Source organism: Chrysemys picta, chromosome 2 (assembly GCF_011386835.1).
Source record: "Chrysemys picta bellii isolate R12L10 chromosome 2, ASM1138683v2, whole genome shotgun sequence".
Lineage (NCBI taxonomy): Eukaryota > Metazoa > Chordata > Testudines > Emydidae > Chrysemys > Chrysemys picta.
In genome coordinates this window covers 132,509,193-132,528,619 of record NC_088792.1, presented here as the reverse complement: position 1 = coordinate 132,528,619, position 19,427 = coordinate 132,509,193, and the positions used below count along the sequence as shown (strand labels likewise).

The 19,427-nt window shown below is 44.7% G+C and overlaps 2 protein-coding genes across 5 annotated transcripts in view; both read left to right on the top strand.

The window, feature by feature from the left end:
* LOC101948323 (carboxymethylenebutenolidase homolog) overlaps positions 1-16,734 on the top strand; it is a 29,023-nt gene extending 12,289 nt beyond the window's left edge. For 2 of the 4 annotated variants that reach the window (XM_005303090.4, XM_005303089.4), the window contains exons 3-6: positions 149-256; positions 8,409-8,551; positions 9,100-9,191; positions 15,586-16,734. In XM_005303090.4, coding sequence (XP_005303147.1) covers positions 149-256; positions 8,409-8,551; positions 9,100-9,191; positions 15,586-15,765 — 523 coding nt within the window. In that variant the 3' untranslated portion in view covers positions 15,766-16,734. Of the gene's footprint in view, positions 1-148; positions 257-8,408; positions 8,552-9,099; positions 9,192-9,856; positions 10,702-15,585 lie in introns of those variants that run through there. The other 2 variants (XM_065584207.1, XM_065584208.1) reach the window with 2 other exon arrangements.
* LOC135981491 (myb/SANT-like DNA-binding domain-containing protein 2) lies at positions 3,030-4,923 on the top strand. Its single transcript, XM_065584205.1, has 2 exons — positions 3,030-3,696; positions 4,298-4,923. The coding sequence occupies exons 1-2, from the start codon at positions 3,156-3,158 to the stop codon at positions 4,759-4,761; spliced, it is 1,005 nt and encodes a 334-aa protein (XP_065440277.1). The 5' UTR covers positions 3,030-3,155; the 3' UTR covers positions 4,762-4,923.
* Positions 16,735-19,427: the final 2,693 nt, after the last annotated feature.

Genomic DNA, 19,427 nt, shown 5'->3' with positions numbered 1-19,427 from the left:
GAAGAATTATTAATAATATGTAACAGAGGGCAAAATTGAGGGGAATGAAATCACTGCCATCTCACAGATTAATGGAAACATTCCTTGGTTTAAAAGACCACTAAACATCTCAGGATTTGATAAGTGAACTTATTGATTTTTCATACAGAGCCATCTGCCCCGACTTCTTTGTGGGAAAAGAACCTTGGAATCCTTCTGATGACTGGTCCACCTTTGATGAATGGCTGAAAACACGAGATGCCAGAAAAACAGACAAGTAAGATTTCAGAGGGATGGATACTCCATCCCTTGTTGTGGATCAACTATTCTTTTCTTTGGTCTGAGATTGGGGTGCACCTTGCCTACCAGCCTGATGGGCCGGTTTAAATGATCCACCTTTGGCAGTGGCGGGGACCAAGCTGCCTTAGGGGGGTTGAAGTTGCTCTTCCAGCAGAGAACTCTATAATTTATTGGTAGGACTTTATTATAGTCTTTTGATGTTGATGCAATAGCTGCTAAACATTGTGTCCTCCTCACAGGTCACCAGGGCTTATAAATGACCTGTGAGAGATGAAGTGAGAGAGGAGACAGCTAAAGGCAGAAGTCTCTTTCTGAGACTGACCAATTGAAACATATCAGTATTTTAAGATTGTATGCCAGAGTGGTGTGGAAAGGTTTCCTTGGTTCCACCATAGTTTCTGAAAAGCTGTGCACAGCATAACTGTCCCAACTGGTTGACATCTGGATGAATCTTCACTGCCTAAGAGAGTTAGTATGTACAGTTAGAATACAATCTTTTTTTACTGTCAAGAATTTTCATATTATTTTGCAGACAAAATTGCTTGGATTTGGATTCAATTATTTATTGCAAGGAAGAAAGAACAATAACTTGAGGGGACAGACATTGAGTCTTCTCTACTTGGGTTTCAGCTAGTATTGCTCACTGAAGTAATGGAGATGCTGAGGTGCTTCATGCTAAAACCTGTGAGTCGGACCCTTTTCCTCCTTGGCGGAGTAAGACCAATAGGAAAGTACTGGTCCATTGTCAGTTAAGATTTTCAGGGTGTCCCTGTGATAGGTGGGGTGAGGGACAGAGCTTCAGTAGCTCTGAAAGATGCTACTGTGAGGCCACTGCTCAAGAAACTACCCTTGATATCAACTTTGCCGAGCTGTAGAGCTGTGTCCCTCTTCCCACTTTTGTGGAAAGGTAATTGAGAAGGTTGTGGTGGGGCAGCTGTGGCAGTTTCTTGATTCCTAAGTTGGCCTTGACTTCTGTCAGTCTGGACCTGGGTAAAGGGTAGAAACTGCACTGGTTGCATTAGTTGATAACCTCCTCCTAGCAATGAACAAAGATAGTGTCTGTGCCAATTTTTTTAACAGTCTTTTGATGATGAGATTTTGTTGGCTTGTTTATGGGCCCTGGCAGGGTGGATGGAGCTGCTCTTGTACGGCTCTGTGCGTACCTCCAAGAGATCCCAAAGGATAGTTTTTGGGAATTGTTCCTCTGCCCCAAAGGCTCTCTCCTACAGGGTACCACAGGGTTTGTATTGTGATTTCTCTTGTACAGTGTGTACATGAGGGCTGTGGGAGGAGATATGGAGTCTGATTTATTCAGTGTGTTGATTCTTAGAGCTGCATCTCAATCACATGGTTGGAGCAATAGAACAAATTACTCCATGACTAGAAAGGGTCTTGAATGACAGCTAGCTGGCTGCAACTCAATCCAGACAAGATGAGAGAATGTTGGTGGCCAGTTGAAGCAGCCAGAAGAATTGGCAGGACTTGTACCAGTACCTCTCGTGGAGAGAGCATGACCACTATTTATAAAACTGATGCATGTTGGCATTGTTAGATTCTGAGCTGCTCCTGGGTGCCCAGGTACTGGCAGTAGCCAAGAGCGTTTTATTCTATTTGCACCTGGCAAGACATTTCTCTCTGATGAAGGGGATATTGCCACAAATATCCATGACTTTGTCACCTCAGGATTAGATTGCTGTCGTATGCTCTACTTACGGCTACGTGGGACCGTTTGGAAGCTGAAGCTGGTGCAGAATGCTGCAGTTATTAAGTTGCATGTTGGAAGCACAATTACACCAGTGCACTGCACTAGCTTCTAATAAGCTTCCAAGGGAATTCAAGGTGTTAGTTTCTACATGTCAAGCTTAAAATGGTTTTGGTCTTGGTTGCCTGCGAGACTCTTCCCCCACCCCCTCGCCCTCCCCACTCGTGCCATACTGCTACAGCTGTGATCAGCAAAGGTGCTGGAGTTGGTGTCTCTTGAGTATAAATGAGAAAAAGCCATTGGCAGGGAGCTTTCCATGAGGGTCCTTGGCCTCAGAATTCACTTTCCCCTTGTTTCCTCAGAGCCCAGATTTGTTACCCTTCTGGGCACACTTAAAAGCACATCTCTCTCTTGGGATTTTGAGAGGGGGTGAGGGTTGTCAGGGTTTTGTTAAGCAGTGCAGGGATTATGGAAGACACAATTGATCCACATCCGGCATACTCCTGGCTCACTGCTCTCATTACCCGCTTGCAGGAGAGCATCATACCTCCTCTGCACAAGACAATGACTTAGGGGAGGAGGTGTTAGGCCAGGGGTAGGCAACCTATGGCACATATGCCAAACGCGGCACATGATCTGATTTTCAGTGGCACTCACACTGTCCGGGTCCTGGCCACCGGCCAGGGGGGCTCTGCATTTTAATTTAATTTTAAATGAAGCTTCTTAAACATTTTAAAAACTTTATTTACTTTACATACAACAATAGTTTAGTTATATATTATAGACTTAGGCCTGGTCTACACTATGGGTTTAGGTCGACTTTAGCAGCGTTAAACCGAATTAAGCCTGGACACGTCCACACAACGAAGCCCTTTCTTTCGACTTAAAGGGTCCTTTAAACCGGTTTCTTTACACCACCTCTGACGAGGGGATTAGCGATAAAACCGGTCTTTGCGGGTCGGAATTGGGGTAGTGTGGATGGAATTCGACGTTATTGGCCTCCGGGAGCTATCTCACAGTGCTTCATTGTGACCGCTCTGGACAGCACTCTCAACTCAGATGCACTGACCAGGTAGACAGGAAAAGACCCGCGAAGGTTTGAATTTCATTTCCTGTTTGCCCAGCGTGGAGAGCACAGGTGACCCCGCAGAGCTCATCAGCACAGGTAACCGTGATGGAGTCCTCCCAGGATCGCAAAAGAGCTCCAGCATGGACCGAACGGGAGGTACGAGATCTGCTCGCCATATGGGGAGATGAAGCAGTGATAGCTGAACTCCGTAGCAGTAAAAGAAATGGAAAAGTATTAGAAAAGATCTCCAAGGCCATGAAGGACCGAGGCCATAACAGGGACACACAGCAGTGCCGCGTGAAAATTAAGGAGCTACGGCAAGCTTACCACAAAGCCAGAGAAGCAAACGGAAGGTCCGGGGCAGAGCCGCAAACTTGCCGCTACTACGCGGAGCTGCATGCGATCCTAGGGGGTGCAGCCACCACTACCCCAACCGTGTGCTATGACTCTGTCAATGGAGAAACACACAGGGAAGACGGTTCGGGGAACGAGGAAGATGACGATGGAGGTACTGTAGGTAGCTCACAGCAGCAAGGAAGCGGAGAAACCGGTTTCCCCAACAGCCAGGATATGTTTGTGACCCTGGACCTGGAACCAGTAACCCCCGAACTCACCCAAGACCCTCAGGGCACACAGGAGACCTCTGGTGAGTGTAACTTTGTAACTATTTGTAAACATTACAAAAAAAAAAAGCAATCGTGTTTAATGATTACTTTGCCCTGGCAATCGCGGCCAGTACATCTACTGGAAAAGTCTGTTAACGTGTATGGGGATGGAGCGGAAATCCTCCAGGGACATCTCCAGAAAGCTCTCCTGGTTGAAATGGGGTGATTTTATTAAGGGGACATTCAGAGGCGCCCGTTCCTGCTCTTCTGACCAGAAATGTTCCCCGCTGTTAACCACGCGGTGGGGGGAGGGGTGAAGTGATCATCCCAGAGAATCGTGTGTGTGTGTCTGTGGGGGGGGTGGTTTACTTGTGTTTGTTCCGCATGTTAACCGGGAAACCGCAGCCCCCTCCTTTTACATTGAAACCCCATTTTAAATGGACAACCCAATTCATCCTTGATATGGGAAATGCGCTGCTGTTTGCAACCTTTCCCGCATGTTAAGAAGGTTAAAAAAGCCAAAACACTGTGGCCTACGATGGCTGCCTGCAAGCCGAAATATGCGACCTTGTAATGAAAGAGTGTACCCATTGTTCTCTAAAATGTGTCTTTTTTAACCACCTCTCCCTTCTCCTCCGCCAGCTGCAAATGTTTCTCCTTCGCAGAGGCTCGTGAACATTAGAAAGAGAAAACGTAGGACGAGGGACGAGATGTTCACGGAGCTGCAGATGTCCGCCCAGGCTGATAGAGCACAGCAGAATGCGTGGAGGCAGTCAATGTCGGAGATGAGAAAAGCCCAATATGAACGAGAGGAGAGGTGGCGGGCTGAATCGCGGGAAGAACAGAGCAAGTGGCGGGCTGAAGACGATAGGTGGCGTCAGCTTGCAGACAGACGGCAAGAGGCAATGCTCCGTCTGCTGGAGCATCAAACTGATATGCTCGAGCGTATGGTTGAGTTGCAGGAAAGGCAGCAGGAGCAGAGACCGCCGCTACAGCCCCTGTGTAACAAACAGCCCTCCTCCCCAAGTTCCATAGCCTCCTCACCAAGACGCCCAAGAACACGGTGGGGGGGGCCTCCGTCCACCCAGTCACTCCACCCCAGATGATCGCCCAAGCATCAGAAGGCTGGCCTTCAATAAGACTTAAAGTTTTAAAATGCAGTGTGTCCTTTTCCATCCCTCCTCCCCCACCCATCCCAGGCTACCTTGGCAATTATCCCCCTACCTCTGTAAGGAACTAATAAAGAATGCATGAATGTTAAAAAAAAATGACTTTATTGCCTCTGCAAGCGGGAGGGGAGGGTGGGGTGGGGTGGTTGGTTTACAGGGAAGTAGAGTGAACCAGGTCGGGGGGGGGGGGGTTGGAGGGTTCATCAAGGAGAAACAAACAGAAGTTTCACACAGTAGCCTGGCCAGTCACAAAACTCGTTTTCAAAGCGTCTCTGATGCGCACCGCGCCCTGCTGTGCTCCTCTAACCGCCCTGGTGTCTGGCTGCGCGTAATCAGCGGCCAGGCGAGTTGCCTCAACCTCCCACCCCGCCATAAAGGTCTCCCCCTTACTCTCACAGATATTGTGGAGCGCACAGCAAGTAGCAATAACAATGGGGATATTCTTTTCGCTGAGGTCTGAGCGAGTCAGTAAGCTGCGCCAGCGCGCTTTTAAACGTCCAAATGCGCATTCCACCACCATTCGGCACTTGCTCAGCCTGTAGTTGAACAGGTCCTGACTCCTGTCCAGGCTGCCTGTGTACGGCTTCATGAGCCATGGCATTAAGGGGTAGGCTGGGTCCCCAAGGATCACGATAGGCATTTCAACATCCCCAATGGTCACTTTCTGGTCCGGGAAGAAAGTCCCTTCCTCCAGCTTTCGAAACAGAGCAGAGTTCCTGAAGACACGAGCATCATGTATCTTTCCCGGCCATCCCACGTTGATGTTGGTGAAACGTCCCTTGTGATCCACCAGGGCTTGCAGCAGCATTGAAAAGTACCCCTTGCGGTTTACGTAGTCGGTGGCTTGGTGCTCCGGTGACAAGATAGGGATATGGGTTCCGTCTATGGCCCCGCCACAGTTTGGGAATCCCATTTCAGCAAAACCATCCACTATTGACTGCACGTTGCCCAGAGTCACTACCCTTGCTATCACCAGGTCTTTCATTGCCCTGGCAAATTGGATCACAGCAGCCCCCACCGTAGATTTGCCCACTCCAAATTGATTCCCGACTGACCGGTAGCTGTCTGGCGTTGCAAGCTTCCACAGGGCTATCGCCACTCGCTTCTCAACTGTGAGGGCTGCTCTCATCTTGGTATCCTGGCGTTTCAGGGCAGGGGAAAGCAAGTCACAAAGTTCCATGAAAGTGCCCTTACGCATGCGAAAGTTTCGCATCCACTGGGAATCGTCCCATACCTGCAGCACGATGCGGTCCCACCAGTCTGTGCTTGTTTCCCGGGCCCAGAATCGGCGTTCCACGGCATCAACCTGCCCCAGTGACACCATGATTTCCACATTGCTGGGGCCTGTGCCTTGTGAGAGGTCTATGTCCATGTCAATTTCCTCATCACTCTCGTCGCCACGCTGCAATCGCCTCCTCGCCTGGTCCGGGTTTCGCCTTGGCATGTCCTGGCTCTGCATATACTCCAGGACAATGCGCGTGGTGTTCATAGTGCTCATAATTGCCGCGGTGATCTGAGCGGGCTCCATGATCCCAGTGCTAGCTATGGTGCCTGGTCAGAAAAAAGGCGCGAAAGTAGTATCTGATGGACCAGGAGAAGGAGGGAGGGCGGGAGGGAGGGAGGGCCGAGTGACGACATGGCGTACAGGCACAGGGAATTAAAATCAAGAACGGTGGCTGTGCATCAGGGAGAAACACAAACAACTGTCACACAGAATGTTCCCCCCAAAGATTAAACTGAAAACCCTGGGCTTAGCAGGCCGTTGATTTGACGGAGGGAGGGGGAAGCAAATGAATACAGAGCAAATCTATTTTTTACATCTTAAGACGATGGTGCAGCGTGACTGATAGCCCTCGGCATCTTTCTGGGTGCTTGGCAGCAAATATGGGGTGGCGTATGACGATGGTCTTCAGGCGTATTGCACAATCGGCTGCTCGGGGAAGACTCTGCTAACGTGCGATGACCCGACTTGTAATAGGACGGCTAATAGTCGTAATACACCATTTACTGCCAAAAGGCAAGCCCCACGGCTGCCAGCACCCAGATCGCCGATGAAGGCTACCAGTCTACTGCACCGTCTACCGCCAAAAGGCAGTTAGCAGCTGCTGCTGTGTAGCAATGCAGTCCCACGTCTGCCGGCACCCAGAGGACATATGGTGACGGTGAGCTCAGCTGAGCGGGCTCCATGTTGTCTGCACAGGTAACCCAGGTAACCCAGGTAAAGAGGTGCGAATCTATTGTCTGCCGTTGCTGTGACGGGGGAGGGAGGGGCCTGACGACATGTACCCAGAACCGCCCGCGACACTGTTTTGCATCATCCGGGCATTGGGATCTCAACCCAGAATTCAAAGGGGCAGCGGAGACTGCGGGAACTGTGGGATAGCTGTGGGATAGCTACCCATAGTGCAATGCTCCGGAAGTCGACGCTAGCCTTGTACTGTGGACGTGGTCCGCCGACTAGAGCACCTAGAGCATTTTATTGTGTGGACACACACAATCGGCTGTATACAACCGATTTCAATAAAACCGGCTTCTATAAATTCGAACTAATTTCGTAGTGTAGACGTACCCTTAGAGAAAGAGACCTTCTAAAAATGTAAAAATGTATTACTGGCACGCAAAACCTTAAATGAGAGTGAATAAATGAAGACTTAGCACACCACTTCTGAAAGGTTGCCGACCCCTGTGTTAGGCTCTGCCTGGCATTTCCTCCCTGTACCTTTCATATTCTAAATGTTGGTCTCAGTTGGACAGACAAAGTGTCTGGCCCTTCACTGGAGGTTTTAGTGCTGAGGAGCTGGTGGTAGAGTCTTGTGTTGGTTTCATACATATTTTACATGCCCACGTGCAGGGGAGTAGGGATAGTGTCTGAAGTAAAGAGTTGTTTGGGTAGGGTGTAGTCTCATATGTTACATCTTCCCCCTCCCCCACAATATCAGCTCCCTTTAATACCTCTGCAGTGGTCATGTCTCCCTCTGGGCTAGCTGGTGTTGGTGGAGTACCTGATGTTTTGGAAATCCAGCTGTTAGAGCAATATGCCGACCTTTTCCAGATTTGTTACACTTCCCTTCCTGCGGTATACCAGACATTTTGTGTAAGAGCTAAATCACAGTTATTATCAACATAATAATTGTTTAGCTAATGGCATTCCCCAGAGACTGCTCTACCACTTTTTTTTAATACTTATATACAAGATAAGAATTGAGCCAACTTCACAGATCAGTTTTAATTTTTCTGCCTCTGAGGTCTGTAGTGTAATAAATTATCCTGTTTCCACACATTTGTATTTCCTTCCAATGTGTGTGATTCATGTCTTCGTCTCATTTGTCCCTTTCTGGATGAACTAATTATATTAAATACTCATCTCTTTTTGGAAACTGAGTTATGGTTGTCAACCCGCAATTTAGATTATCAGCCCCTAGTCTTGGGCTCAGATATCTGTCTTTAAAAAAAAGCATATATAAATTAAAAACACAATAGGAGAAGGTGGGGACAATTTTATGTACTTTTGTATTTTCTTTTCCGATTTTCAGGAAGAGTTTCTACTATGGATTCCTTGGTTCACTTTTGTTTATATGTTGTAGGGAAGCTGATGTTGTCTTGAAGTATCTAAAGCAGCAATACAGTGCAAAGAAGATCGGTGTTGTCGGATTTTGCTGGGGTGGAATTGTTGTACATCACCTGATGATGAAATGTCCTGAGTTAAAGGCAGGTGTGTCTGTCTATGGTAAGTGCAGAATGCATGGGAATGCAATTAGGCTTACTTACATATGTGTAATAATTCCAACTTAGGTGGCCAGGAGTGCTTTCTTTCATCTTGAGTTGAAAGAAGTTGTGATATTTCCTTTCAGGTATGGACCTACATTTCTCCTTATGCTCTATCCCAAAAGCTGAGGTCAGCTGAGTTAGCCTTGCTAACAGTCCCAGATTATAATTCTCTGGCTGTTTCCAATAGAATTTTCTTTCCCCATTGGTCCAAAGGAGCCCACAGGATAACTTGCAAATCTTATTAATTCAGATATTCAGTCTTTTGCTTAAGGGGTTAGTTCAAAGGGTATTTAGTCTCTTGAGTGTCTCAAAGGGTTTTTTAGCTGTGTTCTAAATTGTGTGATTTTTAAAGCTGATGTACACCTAGTGTTTGGTGCAGAAACATTTGAATAATGAAACAGAAATGAATATTGCTGAAGCAAAGAGAAACTTTTTGTTTGAATATATAGTTCATCTTGGAAGCTGTATCACTACATTTTAAACACCTTTTTTGATTTTTTTCCCTAGGAATAATCAGGGACTCTGATGACAGATACAATTTACTGAAGCCTACATTTTTCATTTTTGGTGAAAAAGATGACGTCATTCCTCTTGACCAAGTAAGTTGCTTTTTAAATGAAACCTCTGATAAGTATTATTTTCTTTTTTGGACTTGAACCGATCCCGTCAGTCTTGGAAGCTGAAACACAGAACAACCTGGTGGTAGTGCATGAGAACCAGAGAGTGAGAGAAGAAAATAAAAATTGACTAGCTTTGTTTTCATTGTCTAAGCTGAGTGAAGGACTAAGAAACCAAACCAAAAACAAATCAGAAAATGGCATTTTAAAAGTTTTGTCCTTTTCCTCTCAGAATTGGTATTAGTAAAACAGGTAACAGCTTTTTCCAAAATCTCACCCTTCTCTTGAGATGTCATAGCAATTTTGATCCTTTGGAGTTGCTAAGGCTGTCACCCTGCCGTAATCGGGAATGGGGCATTCTCTGAGCAGACTCGCTGGCTATGGAACTCACATCCCACCTTGGTTCACAAAAGCATGGATTTAGGCAACCCTCATGACACTGAAAGACTCAGCTGTTTTCCCAGGCTTTCCCTAGGGATGGAGGTATTGAATAGGGACTGAGATGGGGACAGCGGGATGAAGGCTGTTTGGTGATAATGATTGGGGGCATGGTTTTTGTAGATGTATTTGACATTTGAGTTCTGTGGACCCCTACCTCATTTACTACACATAGCTTCGGTAGTGACCGATTCAGTATTCTTCCCCAGCCTCATTCACCATCAGAGCCATGTGCTGAAAGAGACTGAAGCCTTGTGGAAAAAATAGTATGTGATCATCTAATTAAAAACTATATTATGATGCATATGTTCAAGGGGGCAGAGTTACAGTTGCATGGGCAACCTTAAATCTGGCATTTCCTAGCTTTTGAGTGCTTCACTTTCAAAGCATGGTTATTTGAATGTAAGGTTGTTCGTATGGAAATAGCAAGACTTTTTAAAAAAGAAAAAGAAAATGACCTCTCGTGCAACTATTTTCTAGACAGCTGTAGCCTGTGCAGCACTATTTGGGTGCTTAATAAGGCAATGAGCCCTTGCCTCATTCCATACATTATCTTCATATATCATGTGGAAGGAGGCATGATGCCTTCAGAGCCTTGCTTGCTTCCATACACATCTATACATTATAAAGGGAATTCTGCTCATTCTGCTTCTCCAGGCATGTGCAACTCCAATAGTGGTTCTCAACCTTTCCAGACTACTGTACCCCTTTCAGGAGTCTGGTTTGTCTTGCCTACCCCCAAGTTCCACCTCACTTAAAAACAACTTGCTTACAAAATCAGACATACAAGTACAGAAGTGTCACAGCACACTATGACTGAAAATTTGCTTACTTTCTTATTTTTACCATATCATTGTAAAATAAATTGATTGCAATATAAATATCGTGCTTACATATCAGTGCAATACCTAAGCCTGTTTTTCACTTGTGAGCCTTGTCCTTCTGGGAGGCAGTGACATGTCCGTTCACTCTCCCAGTCATTGCAGTGGTCCCAAATGAATTTGCATAAATTCCAACTCAAATCATGTTCCGAAAAAAAAAAAAAAAAAAAAAAGGTCAGTTAGTTTAAAAATGTCCTTTCCACTTGAGTTTGCTTTTATACTTTTGCAGCACGGTATGTGCTTGTTGATATTAGTGGTTTCAGGGTATCGAACGTAAGAAATCAACTGAGCTTCTCCACTAATATCTGTGGACTCATCAAGCTGAAGGGCAAATGCTTTTGCCATTTTAAGTTTCTCTACAAGTTGAGAGACGGTATCCTCAGCCATGTCTTCTATTCTGTGACACACAGTGTCATTTGATAAGGGTACTTTCTTGAGAGTATTGGCTGCTTTTTTTATCAAGCATGTTTCCTACAGGTGCTACAGTGGCAGGGAGAATCAGATCATGTGCAGTTGTGTATGGCTTCTTTGCTTTTGCTACAAGAAGGGAGACAGCATATGAAGCTTTGAGTGCTTTTGTAGAAATAGTTGAAGTTTTTTTAATTTTAAGCTGGCCAGTCTGGAACTCAGAAAGCTTTCTTTGAAAATATTCTACTGGCTTACTCACATGCACAGAGTGTTTTGTCTTCAAATGTCATTGCAAATGCGCCAGCTTCATACTGTTATTTGATAGAGTTTTAGTTTATCCTATAATACAAACCAGTGTGCATGCACAAAGTACATTTTCTAAAAGCCTTCACTCAACAAAATTAAAACTGGTTTTCATAGAACTACTGACATTCGCATTGGCGACTTAGGGATTGAGTCACTGCCAAATTTCCCATTTCTACCACCTTCTCCTGAGCTACTCAAAAAAAGTCTCAAATGTTTCTCCCCTTTCTCAGCTGCACTTGCTTCATACTAAAAATTGACTGCAATGTTTTTGCCTAAAGTTTTCAGTATTGTTCACTCACAAGTTGTCAGATGTGCCAAACTGCAGCCCATCGTTATAAACTTCTGTTGAGAACTCTTTAGAATAAGGATCTAACAGTGGCCATACTTGGTCAGATCAATAGTCCATCTAGCCCAGTATCCTGTCTTCCAATAGGAGCCAATGCCAGATGCTTCAGAGGGAATGAATAGAACAGGCAATTATCCCGTGATCCATCTCCTATCGTCCATTCTGAGCTTCTGGAAGTCAGAAGCTAGAGACACCCAGAGCATAGGGCTGCATCCTAACCATCTTGGCTAATAGCCATTGATGGTATCGTCCATGAACTTATCCAATTCTTTTTTTGAAGCCCATTATAATTTTGGCCTTCACAACATCCCCTGGCAATGAGTTCCATAGGTTGATTGTGTGTTGTATGAAGAAGTCCTTCCTTTTGTTGTATTAAACCTGCTGCCTATTAATTTCATTGGGTGACCCCTGGTTCTCGTGTTATATGAAGGAGTAAATACCACGTCCTTATTCACTTTTTCCACACCGTTCATGATTTTATAGGCCTCTATCATATCCTCCCTAAGGCGTCTCTTTTCCAAGCTGAAAAGTCCCAGTCTTTTAAATCTTTCTTCATATAGAAGTTGTTCCATATCCTTAATCATTTTTGTTGCCCTTCTCTGTACCTTTTCCAATTCTACTATATCTTTTTTGAGATGAGATGACCAGAACGGCTCGCAGTATTCAAGGTGTGGGCGTACCATTGATTTATATAATGGCATTATGCTATTATCTATCCCTTTCCTAATGGTTCCTAACATCCAAAATGTTATGGGGAACTATCCAAAATGACTCCAATATCTCTTTCTTGAGTGGTAACAGCTAATTTAGAGCCCATCATTTTGTATGTATAGTTGGGATTATGTTTTCCAATGTGCATTACTTTGGATTTATGAACATTGAATTTCATCAGCCATTTTGTGGCCCACTTACCCAATTTTGTGAGATCCCTTTGTAATTCTTAGTTAAGTCCAAAGCTGACTGCTATCTTGAGTAATTTTGTAGCATCTGCAAATTTTGCCACCTCACTGTTTACCCCTTTTTCCAGATCATTTATGAATATGTTGAACAACACCGGTCCCAGTACAGATCCCTGGGGAACACTAGTATTTATCTCTTTCAATTCTGAAAACTGACCATTTATTCCTAATCTTTGTTTCCTCTCTTTTAACTAGTTACTGATCCATGAGAGGACCTTCCCTCTTATCACATGACTGCTTACTTGGCTTAAGAGCCAGGTGAGGGACTTTGTCAAACGCTTTCTGAAAGTCCAAGTACACTGTATCCACTGAATCCCCCTTGTCCACATGTTTGTTGACCTTGTCAAAGAATTCTGATAGATTGGTGAAGTATGATATCCCTTTACAAAAGCCTTGTCAACTTTTCCTCAGCAAATGGTGTTCATCTATGTGTCTGATAATTCTGTTCTTTACTAGAGTTTCAACCACTTTGCCTGGTACTGTAAGTTAGGTTTACCAGCCTGTAATTGCCAGAATTGACTATGAGCCTTTTTTAAACAATTGGTGTCACATTAGTTATCTTCCAGTCATCTAGTACAGGAGCTGATTTAAGTGATAGGTTACTGTAAGGTTTCTCTGGGGCGCCCCCTTCGGTGGCAGCAGGAACTTGATGCTTGTGCCAAGTGGGGCGGTTAGTCATCCTGGTTCGTGACTGAGCCCCTGGGCATGTGCTAGCTCTGGCTCCTGGATGGGTGCTGGGCTAATAAGAAGTCTGTGGCTCTGGACTCCTGGCTGAGAGCTAAGGCAATAAATAACCAAGGGCTCAGGCCTTCTGGGCATGGGCTGAGTAAACAGTCAATAGTTCAGGCCCCTTGAGTGTAGGCTGAGCAATAAACAGGCAATGGCTCAGGCCCCTTGGGCTAGGGGTTAGCGACCAGATGAGCGCAAAGTATGGAGCAGGGTAGGGGGACCTGGGCCCACCCTGCTCCACTGGGTCCAAGCCCAGGGTCCTTGAAGTGATGGGTGATCTTGTTGCTGGGTTGGTGGGGAAATGCGAGGTCGCTGCTTCATCTCCCGGCAACACAGCAGGCCCAGTGTCTCCTTTCCCTGGCCTGCTTCCTACTGGTGTTTGCTTGAGTTGCTCCATGGTCTCTGGGGCCTGGTTCCCTGTCTACATGCTGGATGTCTCTCTCTGCGTGTCTGCTCTGGATTCCTTGCCTTTTCCCCAGGCTGGCTTACGAGCATCGTGCCTGCCGCAGCTGGTTGTGAGCTCTGTGGAAAGGACATCTGGTTCCTTCCCTCATCTAACCCCCACTGAACTGCTAGGCCCTGCCCTTATACTTCCTGTTCCGACCTCGCACTTCCTGCAAGGGGGAAGGAGCGGGGCTAGCTGTGTCCAACGGGGTGAATTAACCCCCTCTGTGTGGGAATAAGGCCACTCCACCTCATTACAGTTACGTACCACACTTAGTAGTTCTGCAATTTTCATGAATGAAAATGCTTCTGCAGCTTTAACTTTAAACATTGCTACATATCCCACCTGTAACAAATAACAATATGTGATCTTTGCATTAACCCCTGAAAGGCTATTAGACTTGTCAGTATGTTTTGTATATATGACCGCGTGCCTGCATGGGCCGCACTGAGAATGCCACACTCAAGGCAGAGTGCAAGAAATAGGGCAGACAATCCCCCCAAATGGTGGTTTATTCTATATTTAGATTCACTAAGCCAGTAACAAAAGAGCTTCTGTAGCACCACACTGGTTAACAAGAAACCAACGAAACCTTTAAGCATTCCAGCCCTTGGCTCCTATCTAGGCAAACAAGTCTAATATAGTGAGAGGTTACTGAAAACCTGATTCACTATATGTGAGGTTCACCAATCCCAAAGGACCAGACACTTAGCGCTAGGTCAGTATGAGTCTCAGATCTTACCCAGTAATCACGCTGATGCCAATTCGTTAGTAACTAAAAACTAAAGGTTTAATAATATAAAAAGAAAGAAAGGAAGAAAGTTATTGATTGGTTAAAGGATAATATACATACAAGTGATTTTCACTATTCATAGTTCAGGATTATAGCAGTGATGGAACAAACTGCTAGATTATAAAAGTCTGTCTGGAATCAATTCAAAGGATTATAGTCTAATAGGCAGTTCAGGTGTAGAGTCTGTTAGAGTTTTTCCATGAGAATTCCAGGATAATCCAGGTAATTACCTGGAGATCTTGGTCCTATGGCTTAGACCTTCCCTGCTTAATGTTTAAGCAGACCTGAGATGGCAGGATCAGGCCCAAGGCTTCTCTTTTATAGCTCACTAGCAGGTTGACAAACCTCCTCGCCGAAATTGTCACAGAAGGGCCTTCCCCCGAGGAAGAATAGGCAATGCAGATGGTTTGTTGACATTTGCTTTTAAATTAATTTTCCATTTTCTATGTGTACACAGGTAATTTAGTTACACTATAAGACAACAGCCGGTCACTCATTATAACACAGATAATTAAGTTGAAGACAATGTAGATAATATTATTAGTTTCCTGCAGTATCTTGCATCTTTGACCTTAAGATTAACTGAACCATTTGCATGCATAATGTCAGGCAATTAAGACATGAAAGGGAATTAGCTAATTTGGTTACATTGTTAAACTTTTAAAAGGATATTAGTAAACACAGACAAATACACTTAGCATCTACCCTTGATTTTTATAACTACAAATGAATGGGTTAATGATTAGTACAGCTCTTTGAAGTTCACATATAAGTAAATTGTCTTGATTACAATTGTAATGTTGCCTGCTAAGTTGTTATTGGACATACACAGGTTGGCTGATCTGTCAGTGTCACAGTATAATTTTATAGAGTCCTATTTCAAAGATAGTTTCTCCTCTAGTTAAAAGAACCTGTATAAAGAGGTTGGCCTGATTGTGAGATTAGTAGAGAAGGCATCAGGGTGAGGATACATCATGTCTTTCAAGGAGTCAAATATTAGGCAAGATGAGAACTGGCAAGATACACTAGGTTAAATCAATATCACTTACAGAAGACTGTTCTGTGTTACAGGTCACCTTACTGGAGCAGAAGCTGAAACAACACTGTAAAGTTGATTACAGAGTTAAAATTTACCCTGGGCAAACTCATGGTTTTGTACATCGCAGGAGAGAAGATATTAATCCTCAAGATAAACCTTACATTGAGGAAGCAAGAAAGGACATGATCAGCTGGCTAAATAAATATATTTAACAGAAACATACAGCCAGGCCTGCAAAACAAAACACTTAGTATACTGTGATAATCATTTGATTAAATTATATTTTTAGGGGGAAAGTATTTTCTATTAATTATTTTAGGGATAAATATTTGATAAATTATATTTTAGGGAAAACACAAAGGCCATATTAATAGAAGTCTGATAAAGAACATTGCAGAGACTTTTTGACACTAAAATGAATTGTACTTTTCTTTTGTAGTTATTAACACATGATTTCAAGTTGAATTCTTTTAAATGATTCTCAGATTTAACTTAGTTTAATATTGTTATAGTGTGCTGGGAAAAGTTCTCCAAGTTCCTTGAGGTTTATACTCTTCACATTTTTGGTCAGTTACAATTAACTGTGCATTGTGGCCCCAGTTCAGCAAAGTATTTATTTAAACATGCTTAAATCTCCAATTCTTAATTTACGCACATGCTTAGATTCTTTGCTGAATACAAACCTGAGAGATTAGACTTGTTTGACCTGTACTCTCATGGCCAATTTGGATTTCATAGATGTCATCAGTGGAGTAAATTTCCCCCCAGATTTGGGGGGTGGACAGGGCAACAACAAGGAACTGCTTTCTCAGTTAACCCTTGGTCTTTCCTTCTCCATGAGACTCCTGGCTGCCACTTGGTCTACATTTACCCCAGGTTAGGAATTTTCAATGATAATGATAATGTAGTGCAAGTATGGGGACTTCTTACTGTGAAATTGCATACTATGGTTGCTATTAAACAAGAAACTTTTACTGTATCATCTTATCTACCTTATTGTAATTTGATACACTGTTTTCCATTTCTGGCATGTGATATCATGGTGGGAAAAAAAATAACTTAGTAAAATTAAAGGATTTCTTCCTAATGGCAGCCTCTGAGTATAAACATACAGCATCAAATAATTCTATGTTAATATTGTTGTATCATTTCAAAATAATAAAGAAAATTAACTAACTCTGTATTGTTGTTTGTTCGTTCTAGTTTTTCTTTCCTTTCCCCCTTCCTGCTTTCCAGTTTTTTCCTTTTTAAAACTCAGTGCTGCAAAGAGATCCATTTGCATGGACCGTACCTCAGTCATTTCAATAGGAATGGACCCCCTTGCAGGATCAGTGCCTCATAGTGTGTCTTTTTATTTATTATTTCTATTACAGTAGCATCTAGGGGACAAGTGAGAATAGCACAATGTAGTAGAAAGAAAGAGTCTGAAGCATGGGCCTGGTGCAAGGCCTGAGGCCTGAACCAAAGTCAGCAGAAGTTATGCTATGAGCAACAGTCAGGCCCTGTCAAAAGCAGAGGCTTGCCTACAAGCCAGTGTCCGATACAGGAACTTGTCACCAGTATTGCTAGCATTGCTAAAATACACTGAATATGTAAACACATTCCAAAAGGCCAGCACAAGAACCCCACAACCTAGCACACAATAAAATGGTTTGAGAAAAGTGATGAATAGTGATATTTTGTCTGAACCATCAGGAGTGGAAGAACACAGACAGGTGGTAAATAGGAATGTTTTGTCTGAAACATCAGGAGGAAAGTACAAGGGGAGGTAACAAACATGTCATGAAATGCATAAGGTGATGCATAAGCTGTTTGTGCTAGATGGTTTGTCACAGTCTATAAATGTTGGAATACCTCGCCTTAACCCTTCGTCCAGCCTGGGGGCAGCGGAAAGTCCCGCCACTGACTGAGCTGCGTGCATTATCACGGGCATACATGTCTTAGTAGCCTCGTAGAGTCTGTCAGGCGCTATTACCGTGCTTCGTCAACAATAAACCTGGCCAGGCGCCTTCACTACTAAACCAAGTCTTGCGGTCATTGGGCAGTTCGATTGAGGTCTGCTGTGCCAACTGTCTGCGCAGAGCTAGGACAGCACACAAAGAACACACGCACATAGCCAAACATCTGACGACATTGGTGACCCCCGACTACTGAAGTGGTATTGTGCTATTTACGCTTCATATTTAGACAGACACTCCCTGCCCCAAAGGGTATGTCTACACTACAGCTGGCAGTGTGCCTCCCAGCCCAGGTAGTTAGACATGCACTAGATCTATTCAAGCTAGAGCACTAAAAATAGCAGTGTGGCTGTTGTGGCACAGGTGGCAGCATGAGCTAGCCACCCGAACTTGGACCAAGGGGGTTGGGTAGGCTTGTACTTGGGTGGCTAGTCTGATCTTCTGCCTGTGCCACAACATCCACTGATATTTTTAGCATGCTAGCTCAAGCAGAGCTGGGGTGTTTCTGTCTACCCAGGCTGGGAGGCATGCTCCCAGTTGCAGTGGAGACACACCCAAAGAGTTTACAGTCCAAATAAACAAGACAGACAAAGGATAGGTGAAAGGGCTATAAATATATGTGATAGGAACCCTGAGGTGAAAGCTAGGACTTTGGGACTACTGTGCCCTTTTTCTCACTATTCTGGGTTGTCTCTCACAATGCCTTGCTGGTGTCAAGCAGCAAACTCCTCCAGGTGCTGTTACCACTCAGTACCAGTGTTCCCTCTAATTTTTCCCATCATGTGCGGAATTAATTTTGTTATATGCACCAATATGGAGGTGATGTGTGACACATCACTTCCATATTGATGCACATAACAAAATTCATGTGGTGGGGCTGGGGCGGAGGGGTTTGAAGTGTGGGAGGGGGCTCAGGGCTCGGGCTGAGGGTTGGTCAGGGCTCGGGCTGAGGGTTGGAGTGCAGGGGTATGAGGGCTCCAGCTGGGGATGAGAGGTTTGGGGAGCAGGCTTCTCCGGGGCTATGGCAGGGAGCGAGGACTCCTCCCACCTCTCCCCACAGCAGCACCTGGGGCTGCAGGATAGGTGCCCCTCCGCTGGCTGCGGTAGGTCCAGGGCAGGGGTTGGGTCCAGGGGAGGGGTGCCCCTCCCCCAGCCGTGGCAGGTACCGTCCGGGCACATTCCCGCAGCTCCTCTGTGGCACGTAATAGGCTGCTGCATGGCTGCGCAGCTTATAGGGAACTTAGCTCAGTACACCTGCATGTGGAGCCCCACGCCCAGTTAAATTGCATGAATGCTCCCAGAGCCACTCATGAATCACACAGAGAAAGGCACCAAACAAATCCCCCCCTAGCTCCCAGCCTTGTACCTCAGGAATACACCATCTTGCACTGCTCAAGACCCTTTCTTGAGCAATGCAAGTTCATTAATTGGTTCACCACTTCATAATGGAAAGTGGATATACATCAGCCTTTGTAAACCAGGGCAGATTTACCAAGCATTTCGGGCAAGCTAACTAAATATTAAAATAAGTTTATTGATTACAAAAGATAAATTTTAAGTGATAGGCAAAAAAGTCAGAGTGGTTACCAAAATAAAATATAAGCATAGAGTCTAAACTCTCAACCCTATTAGATAGGGTAACCTCTAGATTACGCAGTTTTTCTCACCCCACCTGATACTGCCGTTTGGTTACAGTCTTTCATATAAAGCTTTTCTCTCTTAGCATGGATATCAGTCTCTTCAGCTCCAGCATTCTTGTTGCCTTCAGCATAGGTGGGGGAGAAGAGAAAGGACGAAGTCTGTGCCCCCTGTGTTCTGTTTTATATGCTTAGTCCATGTGCTTGGAGAACATAAGTCAAGGAATGTCTGGTGGGCATTGCTGAGTCACCAGGCAAGGATAAGCAACTCCTCTGGTG

Excerpts from the sequence above, each read along its gene's own strand:
- LOC135981491 (XM_065584205.1), top strand. The coding sequence starts at position 3,156 with ATGGAGTCCTCCCAGGATCGCAAAAGAGCTCCAGCATGGACCGAACGG. Across the intron at positions 3,697-4,297 it reads GGGCACACAGGAGACCTCTG|CTGCAAATGTTTCTCCTTCG; the intron begins GTGAGTGTAACT and ends CTCCTCCGCCAG.